The following is a 22,703-nucleotide window of genomic DNA, read 5'->3' on the forward strand; positions in this document are numbered from 1 at the left end:
TGCTCTCAAGAGACCAAAAAAGTAGTCTTCATTAAAAATGACATAGTTGATTCACTTTCAAATTTCGTGTATTCAGCATACAGGTACATTTCTTATTGGTTGAGAGTTTAAACAGTAAGTTCTCTAAAGCATTCTGTTTCAGTCTCTTCTTTGTTGCATACTGACTAACATTCTCTTCAGTCTAATACATGAGTGAACATTGACTCAATACAGACTGACTCCACACTGCAGCATACTGACACTGACTTTACTTCTAAACTGTACTGTACTCTATCTGATACAAAACTGACTTCTAAAATGGAGTCTCAGTCTGAATAGTCCCAGATCTGGTTATATAATCTGTAGTCCCTCCCATCACCGCAAACAACATAGAATTAAGGGAGAACTGCATATCAAAATATACATACAATATAGTAAGCAATCTGAATTATATACACAACAAATAACTAGTATAGGAGGCTTGTAGAAGGTTGTAGGTTGGGCTTCAGGCAATTTTAAGTAGCATGACATACATTATGGTCAGTTCTTGTTTGCATTCTGTAGCTGCACTTTGTGGCAATTTATAAATACAAATTAAGGAATTTAGAAATAAAATATAGTAAGACTCTAAAATCTGTGATGCCAACAGCTAAATGTCTTGTTGCAGTATCACACGGCATTACACATCTGTTTCCTTTCCGGTTTGTCAGAACATTTTATGAAAAAATGTAGCAAATTTGCTATCTGGTGTAGCTGCAGAAGTTCTTTCATTGTTGGGGGGAAAGGGGAGAAATGAGAAAATATCACAGATGGGACAGTAGTGGATCCAAAATGGTTACATGTGATCTCTGGTTACAAAAGAAAACTGTATTCTAATGTACATATCTCAAATCTGCTGCTGTCTCTCTACTAGGATCCATTACTGAAACAAAAGGTGATGAGATAACTTTTGCAAGGATCAGTCTGGAAGAAGCTGAAATCCATCAACTAAAAAATCTTTATGTTTCCGTGGATCCATTGTATGTACTTTTCGCAGTGGTTTAGCATCAGAATTGATTAGGTGGTGTTAAAGGATGATGTTGAAAAGTAACCTCTATAGTTGTGTTGTTACCTTCCCACATTTGACCATGGAAGAGTGTCATCCATAACACTCTGCAATGTAAGAACTAATCCTTAAATGTTTAGAACTTAATGATAGTTCTGTTGCAATTGAAGACATGCTACCAGTGGTGATAAAGAGCCAGACTTGCCTTGTAGATATTGGTGTGTTGAATTGATCCATACTATAAGCAAATCTGAAATGAACATTTCACCTTCCTTACACCGATCCTATATGAAGTACCTCATCACTTTTCCATTGTTTGAGTACACAGTATTTTTTTCATTTTATATATAAATGCAAAGAATGTTCTATTTTTTTTAATGTAGTACATCATCCGGGGAAGTGCATGTCACAAACCAACTCCACCTTCACCTTCACCACCTGCCGCATTCTGCACCCTTCAGATGAGCTCACACGAGTCACTCCAAGGTAAGGGGTTGTAGAGAGCTCTGATGGCTCCATGCTGTGGACCAGCCAAAGAATAGACAACTGATGTTTATCAGTTGGAGTCATCTGTTGAGGAACTGAGAAGGTATCTGAATTCACCCCCAAATATTATCACTACCTTCCCTTGCATAAAAATAGGAATTATATAAAGCTACCCAAAACGTCTAGAATCTGTCTGGTTTACATCATCTGCAGCTGGTATAGATCCAAAATCAATAGTGTACTCTCAACACAAGTGGTGTGCTTCTAATAATTTTTCATTTCAAAGGTTTAATTTTATAACTTCATACCATGTTCAGTAGTGAGGTCAGTGGGTATACATTGAAGCAAAGATACAATGGCTAGAAGATGTCCCTAGGGGGAAAATACTTGAAAATACTTTTCAGTTATTGTATCTATCTATCTATATAAAAGGGTAATGAAATTTCGGCCTAGGACAAAACAACAAAACTACACATCCCAGAAACGCTAAACTTGGCAGCACAACCCCTCATCCATGCCTCTACGTTCATACAACAAAAAGAAAAGAAAAAGAAAGTCCTAATTAGAGGGAGAGGAATAATTGTTTTTATCCAATTGCTGCCAGTTAGAAGGCTAAGCTCCACCCACTTGGTCTCCTAGCAACCCACTCAGCCCAGGGGACAGGCAGAGTTAGGCCTCACGCAGGCCTCTTCCACACTGCCTATAAAATACAGATTATCTGATTTTAACTGGATTATATCGCAGTGTAGACTCAAGGCTCTTCCACACAGCTATATAACCCATTTATAATGGACTTAATGTCAGGGGAAAACCTTTACCCTTTACCTTAACTACCACCAATTCCTCAATACTTTATTTCCCAAACCACCAGACTTCGCCACAGCAACGCGTGGCCGGGCACAGCTAGTATATATAAAAAAGGGTAATGAAATTTCGGCCTAGGACAAAACAACAAAACTACACATCCCAGAAACACTAAACTTGGCAGCACAACCCCTCATCCATGCCTCTACGTCCATACAATAAACAGCTCCAGCTACTCCAGAAAACGGCCAGGCTTTGAGACTGCAAGGCTATTCACTGCTATTCCACCTGGCCAACAAAGGATTCCCATAAGCCACAGCAACGCGTGGCCGGGCAAAGCTAGTGCTAATATAATATTGAAGGTAATCAAACAATTAGCAAAGATATAGGCAAAGTTACCCACAGTTTTGGGCTGTGGTGGCACAGTGGGTTAAACCGCTAAGCTGCAGAACTTGCTGACCGGAAAGTCAGCGTTTCAAATTCATGGGACGGGGGTGAGCTCCTGCTGTTAGCTCCAGCTTCTGCTAACCTAGCAGATCAATAGGTACTGCTTTGGCGGAAAGACAACAGCACTCCATGCTGGCCACATGATCTAGGAAATGTTCTAAGCCAGCTCTTCGGCTTAGAAATGGAGATGAGCATTCCCACCCCCACCCCCCAAAGTCGGACTCAAGTAGACTTAATGTCAAGGGGAGACCCACTAGATTAGACTTAATGTTATGGGAAACCCACAGTTTGGGGAATTCCTAAGGGTTAATATTTTCCAAGTATCAGTCTTTAAAAAAATGGTAAACGTTCTGCCTGCCACTTTTCTCATAGACGTATTACAGTTCCTGTACATTAGAATACGGGATGTTTGAAAAAGAACTCCCTAGTTTTAAGTATAAATACATTAAAACTAGGGATTTCTTTTTCAAACACCCTGTATACAAAATAGAAGTTCCTGAAACTCCCTAAACTAGATGTGTTTCTATTTGAAATGAATGTGTTACTTCAGGAACTCATACATACTTCTGTAATAACAGCAGGCAGTACAAGGATGCTTTTAAATAACTTAATCAGCATGTTGGTTCACATATCTGGATAATATTTAAATCATTAATAAATTAGAAGCTTTTTTTTTCTAAAGTCAATTTTGAAAAAAATGTTACAGATATGATGACTGAGAAAATTCAGAGCAATTGTAATCTGGAATAAGGTATACAATTGAATATAAAAAGTGAGAAAAATATTCTAAAAATATTCAGGAGATATCAGTAGAAATATGTAACAGAGCCAGCAATAAGAGCATTACATGAAAATATTTTAAAGTTTAAACAATTCATGTTTAATGACTCTGAATATGGATTTTTCCCCAATGTTTTGGTGATGTAGTATGTATTGATAGCAAATATTAAACTATGATGGCCATGTAGCCAAAACAGGGGTTCTGCAAAACAGCAAGGAAGTATAAATATGCTTTGGATACTTCAAGATTTGCAGGGTGTAGCAATAAATAGGAAAGAAAGCTAAGGGAGTGAAACACAAGCAAGAAAGCCCTATGAGAATTTAGTAGCCACAGATTGTTAACTAGCTTTGAGCAGGAAGGTAACAGATGAAAGAAGAGAAATTAATGGAAAATCTTGAAAGAAAACACTGTTCACAGACTGAACATTGAATGAGTGCACGTTCTAGTATTTTATCCTATGTCTTCCCCTAGTTCTGGAGTATGGGGTATATTATTTGAATGTCTTCCTAGGGCAGTGGTTCTCAAACTAGGGTCCCCAGATGTTTTTGGTGTCCAACTTCCAAAAATCCTAACAACTGGTAAACTGGCTAGGATTTCTGGGAGTTGTAGGCCAAAAACACATGGTGACCCCAGGCTGAGAACCACTGTCCTAGGGCGCACCTACACTGTAGAATTAATGCAGTTTGACACCACTTTAATGGCCATGGCTCAATGCTGTGGAATCCTGAGATCTGTGTTTGATGAGGCACCATCAAACTACAGGAGAGACTAAAGACCTGTTGAAACTACAGCTACAATAATTCCATAGCATTGAACCAATGCTATTGAAGAGGTATCAACCTACAGTAATTATATATACACCACTAGTGTTACCAAAGAAATTGAGGAAATAATAATATAGCCTACCCTGTTTCCCTGAAAATAAGACATCCCCAGAAAATAAGATCTAGTAGAGGTTTTGCTGAATTGCTAAATATAAGGCCTCCCCCGAAAGTAAGACCTAGCAAAGTCTTTGTTTGGAAGCATGCAGGATCGGTAAATGTACATACCATAGATTGTTGTACATGGAAATAAAGGTAGTAACAAAAAATAATAATAATATAATAATAACTTTATTCTTGTATCCCATCTCCATCTCCCAGAAGGGACTCGGGGCAGCTTACACAGGGACAAGCCCAACAACAACATAAATTTACATACGAACAGAAATTCAAAACTAATTTAAAAACAGTATAGCAATAAAATATGATATAGAAATTCTTGAAAGGATTCACAGTTTGGTTATGCTGGTTTGTGATGACAACTACTGTATAGTAGTTAATAAATTTTCATTTAAAAAAAATTCAGCCATAAATGTGAATTCTTCTTTGTGGAAAAATAAGATAGGACATCCCCTGAAAATAAGACCTAGCACATCTTTGGGAGCAAAAATTAATATAAGACACTGTCTTATTTTCGGGGAAACAGGGTATGAGTAAGTCTGTTTCTTTATATTTGACAAAAGTCTCCCCCCCCCCCAATACATACCCACTCTTTCTCACACAGAGACACATTCACTCATATATAATGTGTTTGGTTTTCTAAATCTGTGTTCCCCCTTGTCTTTTTCTCTCCCTAGCCGCATCCTAAATAATAGTCATTGACTTTACTATGTGAAGTACTGACAACTGTTGAACTTCTCGTAGGGATTCCTATTGCTTAAATACAAATGTACTTAGTGTCTTGCCAAACTCTGTGTACAATGCAGTTACTAAACTCATTACTATATCCAGATAACTGTACTTGGCTCTAGCTAATGGTCCTGAGCTTTGCTGCTTTCATATTCATTGTTGATGGAGAACCAGTGATATCAATGTAAGGGAATGAGAAGAGAACCTCCTTAAACTATGAATGATGCTTCTTCACAGGTCATGTGAGGAAGACGATGAATCTGCTTTATGTCACCTTATGCTGAAAGGAGATGTAGGGCAGACATTATGACCAGCGTGACAGGGGGTGAGCACTGCTGCCAGCATCCTCTGTGCTGACAGAGTCATATAGAAGGAATGCTAGTGTTTGTGATACCAGCTAATTCAAAGACTTCTTATCAATCCCATGTCTACTTTCCATTCTAACCTAACATCCTAACATGAGGCGACCTTCTAACAAAATTCTAAAATTCCATATAGTGAAGTGCTGAGTTTTTAGAATCTAACATTAATATGGAGATAAGAGACTTGGGGTGGTGGCAGTTGACAATTCTTTTAGTTGTCCGGTAAAAAAATTATCTCATTCTCCCACATACAAGGCCATATCTGTTGGTATAGTAAAGGAAATATTGTCAACTGAGAGAACATCTGGCATCCTGCTTGCTATGTGCTTTGAGAATCAATGTAATATAGGTATACTTGGCAGAATTATTCTGAAATTATCCTTTTTGTGTTTACATAAAGACAAAAGCAATATAAATTTTGTTCTACTTCAGAGGGAAGCTTAAGAAAAAACATACAAAACCAGACAAAAAGTGTTATAACCTATAATAATAATAATAATAATAATAATAATAATAATAATAATAATAATAATAATAAACAAAACAGGAAAACAACATGAAAAACTCAGCCGCTATCAGGACCTCAAGATTGAACTTCAAAGACGCTGGCAGAAACCAGTGCAGGTGGTCCCGGTGGTGATGGGCACACTGGGTGCCATGCTAAAAGATCTCAGCCACCATTTGGAAACAATAGAAATTGACAAAATTACGATCTGTCAGCTGCAAAAGGCCACCCTACTGGGATCTGCATGTATCATCCGAAAATACATCACACAGTCGTAGACACTTGGGAAGTGTTCGAGTTGTGATTTTGTGAAACGAAATCCAGCATATCTATCTTGTTTGCTGTGTCATAATAAAATAATAATAATAATAATAATAATAATAATAATAATAATAATAATTAAAAAACAAAACAGGAAAACAACATGAAAAACTCGGCCGCTATCAGGACCTCAAGATTGAACTTCAAAGACTTTGGCAGAAACCAGTGCAGGTGGTCCCGGTGGTGATGGGCACACTGGGTGCCATGCCAAAAGATCTCAACCGCCATTTGGAAACAATAGACATTGACAAAATTACGATCTGTCAACTGCAAAAGGCCACCCTACTGGGATCTGCATGCATCATCCGAAAATACATCACACAGTCCTAGACACTTGGGAAGTGTTCGACTTGTGATTTTGTGAAACGAAATCCAGCATATCTATCTTGTTTGCTGTGTCATAATAAAATAATAATAATAATACAAGATACTAGAGGTGTGTCTTCCAAGGCACGATCTCATTCTATAGTTCAGGGTAGTCAAGCATATCTATCTTTTTTGTTGTGTCATACAATAAAATAATAATAATAATTTATAATAATAATAATAATAATAATAATAATAATAATTATTATTATTATTATTATTACTACTACTACTACTATTACTACTACTATTATTTTGAGAAATACATAGAACTGAATCCTATTGGTTAGTCCCATTTAAAGTAGACAGCTTGAATCAATTGAGTCAACTCATAAGTAAACTCAATTGATCATCTTTAGTTGGGGTAGGATTTAGTCCTGAATGTGTTAAAAAGACAATGCAAATATGGGGAGAGGAAGTGTACATGCCTTTCATTAAGTTCAAGTACAAAAAAATCTATCTAAATCTGTTTTCAATTTGGCTAATATTAATGTAGCTATTTTTTTCCTGTCTCAGATAATGCCATTTAGCATTGCCATCCGCTGAAATGAGAGACACATAGCAAGTATGATTTAGTGCTTCACTGTGGCTTGTCTTTATATTGCAGTGACATAACTTTTGGAGCCACCAGCATTACAGAAATGTGGATGTTCATATATAGCAAAGGTGGACACCTGGTAATCCTCTAAATGTTGTGGGGTTCCACATATCCTTAGCACTGTGTATGCTAGCTAGGGCTGATAACTGTAGATGGTTAGAATCTGAAGGACCACAAGAAACCCACCACAACCTACAGAAAACCACACAGAGGTGTTTAGTCAGGCAAATCAATTCTCCATCAATAAAGTGTGGAAACTACTCATCTTACAGCAGGAGAGGAGGGCAAGAATATTTTGTAGCTATGAGGCTCCCCACTCCCACAACTGCACAAATGAAGCCTTGCATTAGTAACATTTAATAATGAAGAGCTAGATAGAAAATAGATATGATATGAAATGAAAATAATTAGTTACTCTGCTAATGCAGCACTAAACATTTCCAGATAATAGCATATTTTCAACCCTGATATGCCTTATATAAAATGCAGGTGCTTCTTCCATGTTCAGTAGAGTCTCACTTATCCAAGCCTCGCTTATCCAAGCCACTGGATTATCCAAGCCATTTTTGTAGTCAATGTTTTCAATATATCATGATATTTTGGTGCTAAATTCGTAAATACAGTAATTACAACATAACATTACTGCGTATTGAACTACTTTTTCTGTCAAATTTGTTGTATAACATGATGTTTTGGTGCTTAATTTGTAAAATCATAACCTAATTTGACGTTTAATAGACTTCTCCTTAATTCCTCCTTATTATCCAAGATATTCGCTTATCCAAGCTTCTGCTGGCCCGTTTAGCTTGGATAAGTGAGACTCTACTGTATTTTAGTACAGTATCTGAATTTTATGTACAGGTGTTCAAGTTTGAGGTCTACTTCTTTCTGAAAATCTTCACTTGTGTCCACCACACAAGGAAAGAAAGTTGGGATTTCCTGGAAAGAATTTAAATCTCTGCCATGACATATAATCATAGAGTTGGAAGAGACCACAGGGCCATGAAGTCCAACCCCCTGCTCTTTGTTGTTGTTGTTGAGATCTTACACAGTGGCAAACATTTATACCTAAGGAAGCATTTCAGGTTCATTTGAAAAGGGAATAAAATGTAAATACCTAGTTCCTGAGAGATGACCTTGCACAAACTGATGCAAGCACATACATACTCATCTTGATTTTGCGAATCACAAAAACTAGCCATATTTTTTTTAAAATGCACCAGGTCATAATCATTTGTTACGCAGTTAGTGTTGTCGCTATGTCTTTATAGTGCTCTAGAAAGAAAATGTAATGACACACTGTTCTAATTTTTGGCTATCAATTTAATACCATAAATCCAAAATTTGTTATATTGCCATATTTGAAAATTCTATACTTTACTCCTTCCTCCACTAAGTGTCCCCTGAGTAGCGTTATAGTGATGACATGAGTTACTACTCTTGTTGGCCTACCCTATCACCCCTGCTTTAAAATAGAGAGTGATGGTTTGAGGACCGATGCTGATCCTGTGGACCAATGCTGATTCTATTGACTGCTAGTCTGCAGCAAATGTCCAGGAAATAAACAATTATAGTCAATGGGCACAAATATGGTACTGATACACTGGGGGAAACACTCTGCTCGTATACCACATCAGATATACCACATCAGATATATTCGGTGGCCTAGGGGATAAAAGCCTTGTGACTTGAAGGTTGGGTTGCTGACCTGAAGGCTGTCAGGTTCGAATCCCACCCGGGGAGAGCGCGGATGAGCTCCCTCTATCAGCTCCAGCTCCATGCGGGGACATGAGAGAAGCCTCCCATAAGGATAGTAAAACATCAAAACATCTGGGCATCCCTTGGGCAACGTCCTTGCAGATGGCCAATTCTCTCACTCCAGAAGCAACTCCGGTTGCTCCTGACATGAAAAAAAAAATCATAGAAAGCACTGCTTTTTAGTATCCTCAGTCAAACCTAGTTGTACAAACAATTGAAATTGCAATTCTATACTACAAGAGTGTGTATGGAAACATCACTCTCTTGTGAAAGGGGAACTTTTTTGGTTCCATAGCCCATCATCGATATCAAAGTCCTTATATGCTCAAGTCTGATATTTAGAATGGTGTCCCTGATAGAAAATGGCAAAGTTGGTGTTTGCCTTTTCGAATAGACTATTTTCAAGCTGTGGGTGGTTGAATACTGTTTGAATGTCTAAAGATGCTTTCTTCAATGTCTGCATCTGAAGGTTTATTTGGGGTTTTGTGACTTAGTAGTCAACACAAGCTAGCCTCTGCAGTTGATAGTAATTTTGAACCGGTTAGTCAACACATTTCCTAGTTTTTGTGAAGGGTTGTTTGGAAATATCCTTGCAATCTGGAAAGGCACCCAGCCTTTCTTGAGACATATTTAACATATGAAATATGCTGATGAAAATATGTTTTTAGGCTACATTTCACAAAGTGTGCATGAAAAACTCCATAATTTTTGTCATAACTGTCAGGAGCCATGACATGCAGAAATCCTACAGCAAAATTGCATGGTCTTCAGAAACCCTTGCACTTTGGACTATATTTTCCACATATAAAGAACACCCATCAGAGTAGTTTCACAGTATTGGTTCCCCAGATATTCTTGTCATCATAATTGCTCTACATACAGGACAGTTTCCTCTATGAACCAACCTCTGTGCTGCTTCTGCGAGTTTTTTGCTTCTTAAAGAAACTGTTCACCAATATATAGTGATGCTGTGTATTGTAGACCCACTTCAACCTGGAACTCTGTTGCAGCATTGCTGCAGATTCAATAGGTATCCATAGTAAAACAATGTATCATGAGGTTTCTCAACACCAGTTAGAATATTAAATAATATAAAAATATACTTTAGTTATATTCTGCTCTAGCTCCCCGAGGGGACTCAGAGTGGATTACAGGTACATATATGGCAAGCATTCAATGCCGTTATACAATTGCCAAAGATAGACAGTAGAATCATAGAATCATAGAATCATAGAATAGTAGAGTTGGAAGAGACCTCATGGGCCATCCAGTCCAACCCCCTGCCAAGAAGCAGGAAATCGCATTCAAAGCACCCCCGACAGATGGCCATCCAGCCTCTGCTTAAAAGCCTCCAAGGAAGGAGCCTCCACCACAGCCCGGGGGAGAGAGTTCCACTGTCGAACAGCCCTCACAGTGAGGAAGTTCTTCCTGATGTTCTCTCAGTACATAAACAGAGGCAAGACTTCCCTCTTTTTATCTCCGGCATCCGGCTGTGCTTGACTCGGCCATGGGGAGGTGTTGTTGTTTCATTTTCCATGGATGCCTTTCCTGGTCGGATTTTTGCCAACATGTTTTTCAGGGTGCCTTTTATCTCCCCGCCAAAGCGGTACCGATTTATCTACTTACATTGTTGTTTTCAAACTGCTAGGTGAGCAGAAGCTGGACTGATGGCAGGAGCTCACCCCGACCCAGGCTTGAACTGCCAGCCTTCCGGTCAGCTGCATCTTCTATAGCTGGCGGTTTAACCGCTGTGCTAGCCTGGCTTCAAATAGCCCCCAAAATACATTGTGTTCCTCTTGTCACCACTGTAATCATAATATAGAGTCGAAATGTCAACCAGTCTACACTTGAAAAGGAAGAATCAGCAGTTGGGGTGGAATGTCTGTAATTAATGAAATTAATAGAATTGAATGAATATTTAAATCTGCATGCATTTTAGTGTGCACATTGCCTGTCCTGCATTATATTTATGGAATTGAGTTTTGATTGAAGTTTTCTGATCAATTGCTTGGAATTTGCTTGGGGGAAGTCAGGAGATTTATAGTTTCTTTGCGATTTGAGATGAATGCTCATCAAGCATGACAAGTGTGAGTCACCAACATAACATGATAGCTGGTAATTACAGTAGAGTCTCGCTTATCCAACATAAACGGGCCGGCAGAACGTTGGATAAGCGAATATGTTGGATAATAAGGAAAGATTAAGGAAAAGCCTATTAAACACCAAATTAGGTTATGATTTTACAAATTAAGCACCAAAACATCATGTTATACAACAAATTTTACAGAAAAAGTAGTTCAATACACAGTAATGCTATGTAATAATTACTGTATTTACGAATTCAGCGCCAAAATATCACGATATATTGAAAACATTGACTACAAAAATGTGTTGGATAATCCAGAACGTTGGATAAGCGAGTGTTGGATAAGTGAGACTCTACTGTATTATGAAGTGAGAGGCCCACTTTTCACAATTTCCATTAATAATACCCAACTTTCTTTTGGAGGGATAGATATCAGATACTCTCAGGATCAGCTGTGACATTTCTGGTTTTGATATGCACACTTGATTTAATTGTAGGATTGATGAAAGAAACTGCCATAATAAAATTACAAGTTTTTTTTTTTACAGATGTTGTTACCTTGTTGTACAGAGATCATGGTTACAGTATGCAACTAAGTAACTGTAGTGACTCACTTGTAATTGTAGTGTTCCCCCTAATTTAGGTAAAACTTATATTTTATTTTAACAAGACTCAAAGATCCCTTTGGGACATGATTTGAGAACCTCTGCATTGAAATGCAAGGGTGTTCTTTTTCTTTTTTTTATTATCCAGGAGTTGAGGACAAGTATGACTGTTAGTTTAGCTCCCGATAAAATAGAAGCATGTTGGTTCAGCAACATTTTTGTACCCTTTTAGGTTACAGTAGAGTCTCACTTCTCCAACCTTCGCTGGGTATTATCCAACACAGTCTGCCTCCTACCCAGATCCACAGCTGTTTTTTCTAAGCAGCAACGCACAGCAGGCCAACACGCCCAACAACAACACAAATGCAGCCACACTCCCAAACAAGTGGCAGACTTGTTGTAAACCATGATGTTTTGGTGCTTAATTTGTAAAATCATAATGTAATTTGACGTTTAAAAGGCTTTTCCTTAATCCCTCCTTATTATCCAACATTTTTGCTTATCCAATGTTCTGTTTATGTTGGATAAGCGAAACTCTACTGTATTTATAAACAGTTGTAGTATTATTAATCAGTTAAATCAGGGGTCCCCAAACTAAGGCCCGGGGGCCGGATGCGGCCCTCCAAGCTCATTTACCTGGCCCCCGCCCTCATTTATAATATAATATTTTTATATCAGTTTTAATAATATAATATATTATATATACATATGATAATGATAATATTATCATGTTATACAATGTAATACTAATAATAATACCATATAATAATATTAATTACATGTTATATATTACATATAATATTACAGTATAGTGGTATAGTTCAATATAGTAATATATAATGCTAATATTGTGCTATGCTAAAAATATAATATATTGTATGTACATACAGCTGCTCTGAGTTCCCCTCAGGGTGAGAAGGGTGGGATATAAATGTAGAAAATAAATGTAGTAAATGAATAAATAAATAATTTTAGACTTAGGCTCGCCCACTTGACTTGAAGGCACACAACAACAACAACAACAGCAACAATCCTAATTAACTTGACTATCTCATTGGCCTGATAGGTTTATGTTGGTTAAAATTGTTTTCATTTTAAAATATTTTATTGTTCTTTCATTGTTGTTGTTGTTTTGCACTACAAATAAGACATGTGCAGTGTGCATAGGGATTTGTTCGTATTTCTTTTTCAAATGATAATTTGGCCCCTCAACAGTCTGAAGGATTGTGGACCGGCCCCCTGCTTAAAAAGTTTGAGGACTCCTGGGTTAAATATTCATCATTTCTGTCAAATGCTCCTTCTACCCTAGTTTCCTTATGGATCAAAGTCAAGTAACTTCATTTGCAGTGAGTCTGTTGAAAAAACATTGCTCCGGCCACCTTAGGCAAATATGTTTGCTCAAACTGATCTCAAAGGTATTCACAACACGATGTTCTCCAGGTAGCAGCTCACAAACATCCTAAATCAATGTTAGCATTGGAACGTTTAATGATTACCTTAACTCATCTTTTTGGTTTCCCCCCTTCCAGCCTTAGTGCAGCACCTACTCCAGCTTGTAGCAGCATTGGCAATCTGAAAGGCACCCCAGTGGCTACCCCATGCACACCTCGACGTCTGAGTTTAGTGGAATCCTTCACTAACCTTCGGGAGTCCACAACTACGATGAGCACATCCTTGGGGCTTGTGTGGCTACTCAAGGAGCGTGGGATATCTGCGGCAGTGTACAACCCTCAGAGCTGGGACAGAGTTGGCAGAAGCACCCTCCTGAGCACATACTCTCCCAAAATGTCTGCCATTCCTTCCACTCCTCCAAACTCGCCTATGCAGACGCCCTCTTCTTCCCCGCCATCTTTTGAATTCAAATGCACGAGTCCTCCTTACGACAATTTCCTTGCTTCCAAGCCAGCCAGCTCCATCCTAAAGGAGGTGAGAGACAAAAAGAGTATCAGGAACAGTGAAAGTCAGACTGATGTATCTGTCTCCAATCTTAACCTAGTGGACAAAGTAAAGAAGTTTGGAATTGCCAAAGTAGTTACTTCGGGACAACCACAAACTCCTTCACTAATGGATGAACACGGACCTCGGCTTTGTGGGGCACAAAGGCCAGTTAAAGCCTTTGTTCCTGGAGGCCTGATGCCAGAAGGCCTGCCCTTGGGTTGTCCTGCTGTAGCACATCCTATTGGGGGCATTCAGTTGAACAGTGGCATTAGGAGGAATCGAAGCTTCCCAACTATGGTGGGTTCCAGCATGCAGATGAAAGGGCCATCCACGTTAACACCTGGCCTCCTAATGGGAGCTAAGCTTCCCAAACAGACGAGCTTACGATGAGTGACCTACCGAGCACCCTTCTTCAGACATTTTTTTTTAAAAAAAATTCTTCCATTTGCTGTTGAGTTTAACAATTCAATTTTGTGCCTAATGGAGGGGGGAATGTGTAAACTTTGTATATGAATGTAAATATGTACCAGATGTATAATAAGTGAATCATGACATGGTTTTGACAATTTAACATGCTAACCTTTTGAAAGGCTGTATTGTTTTTCTTTGCACTGAAAAAAAGCAATCCTTGGTTGAAAAAAAAATGATGAATTTTCTAGTTAACTTAGCTTGACCTTGTACCTCCTCTGGAAGGGGTTAGCGATCATGCTATCAGAATTGTGGAATGCTAATGCACATAGTAACTTCCATAAACACAAAGAGACTTTGTTGTACATCAAAGCAGTAACTTAGCCTTTTGACCATTTTGTTTTGCCTTTGTGGAGGGCTCATGGCTTATTTGCCTGACTTATTTAAACTTTTTTTCCTTGACACAATACACTTGAAATAATTGTGTGTTGAGAATGATTGCTAAGCCTGCTCGATGCCTGGAAAGGGAACACACTTCTGCTGTTGTTTCTTGCACATCCATGTTCTGTGTTAATTTTATTTTCAATGCTGCACTGGAATGTGGAAGGAGGAGAGCTTAAAATCGTGTTTTGTTGCAGACACTGAAAACAGATGCCTCTCAAAAACAAAACAAGCTCCTTGGAATTGTTTCTTGCTCTGTAAGGTTTTAACCACTTCTATCTTGGGAGCCAAAGTCATTGAAATAATGTATTGTAGACATGGTTAAAAATCTTAATTTCAACAAACATGTTATAAAAGGTGTCCTTCAAATAATATTTAACAGGGGTACTCAAGTGAAAGAGAATGAGATTTTCAGCTGCTTTGCATTTCTCCTCTCCCAATTTGAAGTGTTAAATAGGATCCTGTGGGTTGTCTTCTAGACAGAGTTAGAATATTTCTGTTTTAACTGCTGTTCTACCCGTTTCCATCAAACCCTAGTTGCATAGTTACCAGATATTCCTAGCCAAAGATTTAATATTATCTACCCTAACATCTTTGAAAGTATTCAGCATCTGGGCTTTTTCTTCACCACATGGACCAAACACTATATTGCATGTAAACAATATGTGTTTAAGCTGTGGTCAGTAGAAACAAGCCAAGATGGAACAGTAGCTGTAGTTTAAACACAGTGCGTTCTGATGTAACAGGGAGCTCTGTTTAGTTTCACTTATCAAAATAGGAGAGGTTAGATCAATTTTGAGCTCAGGATTCGTTGAAATATTGCTTAGCATTTTATCCAAAAATGGACGAATGTATAAAAACTTGAAATGATGCCTTTAAGGCACTGAGAGCAGATAGGAAGAGAATATATAACTTGATACCTGCCAAATGTTCTATACCACAACATGCTTAAGCTCCAGCCAAGCATGGACAGTGGTTAAGGTTGGGCAGGCCATAATATCTGGAGGGTACCAGCTTGCCTAGTCCTGAAGAAGAAGGAGGAGAAGTATAATGTACCATTGAGTTCTTCTGTGAAACCCCTTTGAAATGAGTGAGAGTTGTACCAAAATGACCATCTACAACAGTGGTTCTCAACCTGTGGGTCCCCAGGTGTTTTGGCTTACAACTCCCAGAAATCCCATCCAGTTTACCAGCTGTTAGGATTTCTGGGAGTTGAAGACCAAAACATCTGGGGACCCACAGGTTGAGAATCACTGATCTACAACTTTGATTCATTTCGGCAGGGTCCATACAAGAGAACTTTTTTGTGTGTTATTTTTGAGTTTTATTTTGGGAGCAGTATGGGTTGTGTGGTTGGCTGTTGTTGTTCTGGGCTAATCTGAAACCAAACCCACTTATTTATTTTGATGCCAGTATTGCACTACATGTAATTGCTGTGCATTGCCATTGTGCCAGACTGTTACTAAAATCATTAGCACTGATAATTATTTGAACTAATGGAACTGTAGGTTTTTTTTTTAATAATAAGTGACAGATGAGTCCATTTTCTTTAAATGAAGTAGCTAGCATTGATATAGTAGTGAACTTCCAAGAATGTTATGAGAAGAGCAAGAGTGGAGATGATCACATGCAGCACCCATTGCATGTGTTTTCGGTTTCTATTTATTCTACAAACATTTCAGCACATTTGCATTGGCTCTACTTGCCAACTGTGTGCGCGCACTTGACTGCAAGTATGTAACTTTATCTTTTTATCTGAATGTATCTTAATACAAAATTAACCATTTTGAATAGTTTGAAAAATCATGAATGTATTAGGACCTTTTGATGTACCCAGAGAAAACAATATCATTTGTGGAATAAAAAAAGGAGAACCAAAATATGAAATTGGAAAGTATTGTTCTTTACTCTTCTTAAATAAATAGCCAACCATTATAAAATGAAGCCACAGCACACTGGAAAACTGCAGTTATATTTTCTTCACAAATGAATATCAATAAACCAATAAAGGTTCTGTTGTGGCTTATTTATATGTCCTGACTCTGTTTGTAAGCACAAATGTTTACTTCATCAAAGACCGGTTATGCCAATTGGATTGCAAGAGTTGCTAGAGAACTTGGTTTCCTAGAAGTGGAACAGAATCTACTAACTACATCACTGCTCCCAGTTCATTGCTAACAGCCTGTGGTTTTTGAGATCGGTTCAAAGACAAGATGTGGCCTAGAGATTTTTAGATTGCAGCTCCCATAATCCCTTGTCATTAGCTATTCCAACAACATGAAATTGTAATCCCACATCACCTGGAAAACAATAATTTCCCACTTGTAACTTAGAGCTAAGCAAGGAAATATCACTTTTTCTTAAAAAATCCAATTATTTTTTAAAAATTGATTATATCTGGCTTTGGCCTTGGGATTCAATAGTCTTGATCTAATCTACAGTACTACAGCAATAACTGCTTCTAGGCTATTATGTTAGAATATCTGAGCTAGTGCTTGAGAGATGGGGGAGAGAGCACATGTCTCTTAAGGAATCAAGTTAAACATATTAAGTTTCTCAGAATGCCAAGCTATTACTGAAAGAGTAATATTGTGTTGTTTCACAGTCTAGAAGAAACTTTGAAGAAAATATGTTCAATTTGAAGATGAGGGTTTTTTTTTTTTGGAAGAATTTTTAAGTTATGGAGGAATATGGTAGAGAATTCATGTGGTCATTACTGATGTTTCCTTACATTAATTCTTTGGTCACAGGAATGATTTGGGATTCTAGAGGATATAATCACTAGTCTCATGCATTTGTACGGAATCGCTACCTGTTTCTATTTGTCCCATTCATATGGCCTCGTTTCCATCTGCCACTTTTCCGGCCAAGGTCAAAAAAAAAATATGAAAATTTTCAAATCTTGGGCACTCAGCTGTAGACCTGGATTTTCATGCTATCTTCCAAACGTAGTACCCAAACACGAATCACGGAAAATGAAAGGCACTGCAAACTAATTCAGCTAGAGAAGTCAGCCATAGCAGAGCACTTGATGAACCAACCTGGACACAGCTTATTATTTGAGAACACAGAAATGCTGGACCAGTCTAACAACCATCATGTCAGACTAACACAGAGAAGTCATTGAAATCCACAAGCATGTGGACAACTTCAACAGAAAGGACGAAACCGTGAAAATGAATAAAATATGGCTAACAGTATTTAAAAACTCTAAAATCAGAACAGTAAATAAAGATCAAGAAATAAATAAAGATAAAGAAAACAGGGAATTCCAGGCATGAAATAATCAGGGCCAGCTAACACCTCCCAACAAAAGATTCCCCGGGCAGGAAGCATCCAGGCTTTGAAGCTACAAGGCCATTAAATGCTAATCAAGGTGGCCAATCACACATGCCTCAAAGAGACGAGAGTTTTTTCCCCATCCTGGACATTCTACATATATATAAACCCCAATTGCCTAGTTTCCAACAGACCTCACAACCTCTAAGGATGCCTGCCATAGATGTGTGTGAAATGTCAGGAGAGAATGCTTCTGGAACATGGCCATAAATCCCGGAAAACTCACAGCAACCTATTATTATTATTTTCACCATTATCATTACAATTATTAAGCAGGACCCAATTCCAGTCTTACTAGCTTTTGAATGTGGCTCAGAATTCACTAGCTCAGCACAGAAAAAACCTATAAGAGACATCTTAACAAAAAGGTTGACAAACCTAATCGTTGCTATTCCTAGGCTGAATTAGAACCGGAAAAAAAAGGTTATAGTTCATGTGCAAATATTGTTGGAAAAATACTTGGGGATGTTAATTTGCTTTAGAATTCACCCCAAACTGTATGTTCTGATTTTGACAATTGCAATGGGGGAATGGCTAAAAGCACAGAGGACAGGACCACAATTCAAAATGACCTTAACAGATTGGAGGGCTGGACAGAACTGACAAATGAATTTCGGCAGGGAGAAAGGTAAGGTAGAAATATACAGATATAGGATGGGCAACACTCGGTTTGACAGCAGTCCACATGAAAGGGATCTAGAAGTTGTAGGAGACCACAAGCTGAACATCAGTTAACAGTGTAGTGCCACAGCTAAAAAAGCCGATGTCTATACTAGGAGAAAGGGAGAGTAAAACATATTTGGTCAGGTCTTTACAAGATGCTTCTGAAACCAGGCCTAATCTTTCTATTGGAAGAGACCCCCTCAGCTTTATTTAGGCACCAAATGGGTTCATAGCAAAAAATGGAACATCTGGATAGTCTATGGAATTTTACATTGCTCCAAATATTATTTAGTGAATCAATGCCTCTTTCCACAAAATCCCATATTCCTCAGAAAGTAGGGCCCTCCCTTAACATGCTGAACAATTAACTTTCTTCTGTGTTGTATCTTCTGCCTAGCAATGAAGGTTTCTTTTGCAAGGAGAACAGAGAGGACATCAGAGAAATAATTCTGTCACAGCCTAGCAGTGGAAAACAGGAAGAAAAGGGATGCCTTTTAAAAAATGATTAGCCGAGGACGCTTGCCACTAGAGGACACAGTTTGTCTAAATAATGGCTGAGGACATCCATTTGATAGGTAAAGATAAAGGTTTCCCCTGACATTAAGTCCAGTCATGAACGACTCTGGGGGTTGTTGCTCATGTCCATTTCTAAGCCGAAGAGCCGGCGTTGTCCATAGACACATCCAGGTCATGTGGCTGGCATGACTGCATGGAGCGCCGTTACCTTCTTGCCGTAGCGGTACCTGTTGATCTACTCACATTTGCATGTTTTCGAACTGCTAGGTTGGCAGGAGCTGGGGCTAACAGCGGGCGCTCATTCCGCTCCCGGGCTTTGAACCTGGGACCTTTTGGTCCGCAAGTTCAGCAGCTCAGCGTGTTAACACACTGTGCCACCGGGGAGACCCCATTTGATAGAACTCTATAAACACAACATTGGTATTGAAACAGATAAACTGCGGAAATAAAACATTGTTTCATCATGGAAAAAAAGCATATCAAATTCTGAGGGTAAAAACAGTTTCAGTTCAGGAAAAAGAATGAAACAAATTGAAAAAGCAGGAGTTACATTAAATGTACAAACATAATACTTTCAACACTTCATGGACCCAAAATGGAACAGACTACATAGTACCTTTTCAATCTGCATGTGTTTTACTTGTTTTCTTCTGTGACACATTCCTAGTTACTTTTTAATTAACTATATTAATTATGGGGGCCTCTGGTGGCACAGTGTGTTAAAGAGCTGAGCTGCTGAACTTGCAGACCAAAAGGTCCGAGGTTCAAATCCTGGGAGTGGAATGGGCACCCACTGTTATCCCCAGCTCCTGCCAACCTAGCAGTTCAAAAACATGCAAATGTGAGTAGATCAATAGGTACTGCTCTGGTGGAAGGGTAACGGCATTCCATGCAGTCATGCTGGCCACATGACCTTGGAGATGTCTACGGACAACGCCGGCTCTTCAGCTTAGAAATGGAGATGAGCACTAACCCCCAGAGTCAGTCAAGACTGGACTTAATGTCAGGGGAAACCTTTACCTTTTACTTATATTAATTATGTTATTAATTATATCCATATTTTGTATTTTTTTTGCCATTTGGTGATCTTCTGGATATTAAAGTACTTGGTTATTGCAGATGGCACAGCTGGTTAAACTGCTGAGCTGCTGAATTTGCTGACCGAAAGTTTGGGGATTCAAATCCAGAGTAAGTGCCCACTGTTAGCCCCAGCTTCTGCCTAGCAGTTCGAAAACAAGCAAATGTGAGTAGATCAATAGGTACCACTCCGGTGGGAAAGTAACGGTGCTCTATGCAGTCATGCTGGCCACATGATCTTGGAAGTGTCTACGGACAATGCCGGCTCTTCATCTTAGAAATGGAGATGAGCACCAACCCCCAGAATCTGACACAACTAGACTGAATGTCAGGGGAAAACCTTTACCTTTACCTTTTATGAGTTTTATAGCTAATTTAGTCACTTAGACAATCCATTCCTCAGCTTTCATGTGGATCACATCTTCTCTAATTGCCTCCATTCGTATCAATTTCAAGCATGAGTTGACCAGTGTACCATTGTACGACCATGTTCGTCTCTCACTTTATACGCCATACGGAATGATTCAGACCATCGAGTGGCAGGAAAAACGAGAGGTCTCGTCCATACCCACGGGTACCATGTTGCCATGGCATTGCTCCAGCACCCACCTGTTCTGCGCATCATGTGGACTGCAAAGTGATGCTTGAGTTCGACAAAGTGGTATAGAGAATCTTTCACCTTTAATATTTTTTTGAACATCCCTACTGGGCAGTTCTCGTTCTCTCTGAGTTCGGAGAGACATCCCAATGAGTCATCTTTCGAAGGAGACATGCACGACCCATAGTTGTTCTGAGAGAGCCTTCATGTCTCTGCATGGACTATAGCATAGGGCAGGTAGCACGGTTCAGTCAAACAATTGAGCGCATAGAGATGTACTTCCGGTTGAGTCCGCAGTGGCTTTAATGGAATTGTCAGTGGCCTATCTGGCTTTCTTGTGTCTGTTCAACTCTGGCTTCAGTTCATTCCTTGATGTTGACAGCCTTCCAAGGTTTATGTCTAACTGACATCTTTAAAAATGTGGAGACCCTGTAATAGTGCAAAACGACTGCATGTTGCCTGCAGACTTCACTTTGTCCATCCTGGTTTAATGCCTGATACTAAACTGGGAGGCATTGGAGTTTGGGGAGACCTGTTGACTATTTTTTTCATCTACAAGACCATCCTATGTATTTATTTATTTATTTATTTATTTATTTATTTATTTGCGACATTTATATACCGCCCTTCTCACCCCGAAGGGGACTCAGGGCGGTTTACAAGTATATATACATACAATATATTATATTATACCTTGGAGACCTTGGAGTCCTCGTGGACAACAAGTTAAACATGAGCCAACAATGTGATGCGGCTGCTAAAAAAGCCAATGGGATTCTGGCCTGCATCAATAGGGGAATAGCGTCTAGATCCAGGGAAGTTATGCTCCCCCTCTATTCTGCCTTGGTCAGACCACACCTGGAATACTGTGTCCAATTTTGGGCACCACAGTTGAAGGGAGATGTTGACAAGCTGGAAAGCGTCCAGAGGAGGGCGACTAAAATGATTAAGGGTCTGGAGAACAAGCCCTATGAGGAGCGGCTTAAAGAGCTGGGCATGTTTAGCCTGCAGAAGAGAAGGCTGAGAGGAGACATGATAGCCATGTACAAATACGTGAAGGGAAGTCACAGGGAAGAGGGAGCAAGCTTGTTTTCTGCTGCCCTGCAGACTAGGACACGGAACAATGGCTTCAAACTACGGGAAAGGAGATTCCACCTGAACATCAGGAAGAACTTCCTCACTGTGAGAGCTGTTCGACAGTGGAACTCTCTGCCCCGGGCTGTGGTGGAGGCTCCTTCCTTGGAGGCTTTTAAGCAGAGGCTGGATGGCCATCTGTCGGGGGTGCTTTGAATGCGATTTCCTGCTTCTTAGCAGGGGGTTGGACTAGATGGCCCATGTGGTCTCTTCCAACTCTACTATTCTATGATTCTATGATTCTATACAACTATATCGCAATATTATTAGTAATATTGCATGTAATATAAATATACAATTATAATAGTGAATTATAATTATTATTACATTGTATTACATCATAATATTATTATCAATATTACATGTATATACAATGTATTATAATATTAGTATAGTATAATATTATTATATATCATTATATCATTAAATTGATACAGGAGACATGGTAGAAAGATGTCTCTCTGGCCCCGCCTTCTTCATTCTGTTCCAGAATGGCAGTTGTAGATTTGGAAATGTGTTGTTGTGTGCTTTAAAGTCATTTCTAACTTACAGCGACCCTAAGGTGAACCTATCACGGTTTTCTGGGGCTGAAAGTCTTTGACCGTCCAAAGTCACCCAGGAGGTTTCCATGGCAAGACATTGAACCTGATCTACAGTTGTAGTCTAATTCTCAAAGCATGACACCACATTGGCTACTTGTGAAGCAGCTCCATTAAAAATGTTTCCAAAAATAATATAGGCTTTACACTTGAAATTTAGATCATATGTTTAGTCAC

At 38.9% G+C, this 22,703-nt stretch overlaps 1 protein-coding gene across 2 annotated transcripts in view; it reads left to right on the plus strand.

Moving 5' to 3' along the window:
- The window catches only part of trak1 (trafficking kinesin protein 1), a 104,894-nt gene extending 88,268 nt beyond the window's left edge, over window positions 1-16,626 (plus strand). For both annotated transcript variants that reach the window (XM_062984177.1, XM_062984176.1), the window contains exons 14-15: window positions 1,408-1,510; window positions 13,343-16,626. In XM_062984177.1, coding sequence (XP_062840247.1) covers window positions 1,408-1,510; window positions 13,343-14,141 — 902 coding nt within the window. In that variant the 3' untranslated portion in view covers window positions 14,142-16,626. The remainder of the gene's footprint in view (window positions 1-1,407; window positions 1,511-13,342) is intronic.
- The last annotated feature ends 6,077 nt before the right edge of the window (window positions 16,627-22,703 follow it).

The sequence above is a fragment of the Anolis carolinensis genome, chromosome 6, assembly GCF_035594765.1.
Source record: "Anolis carolinensis isolate JA03-04 chromosome 6, rAnoCar3.1.pri, whole genome shotgun sequence".
In the NCBI taxonomy this organism is placed as follows: domain Eukaryota; kingdom Metazoa; phylum Chordata; class Lepidosauria; order Squamata; family Dactyloidae; genus Anolis; species Anolis carolinensis.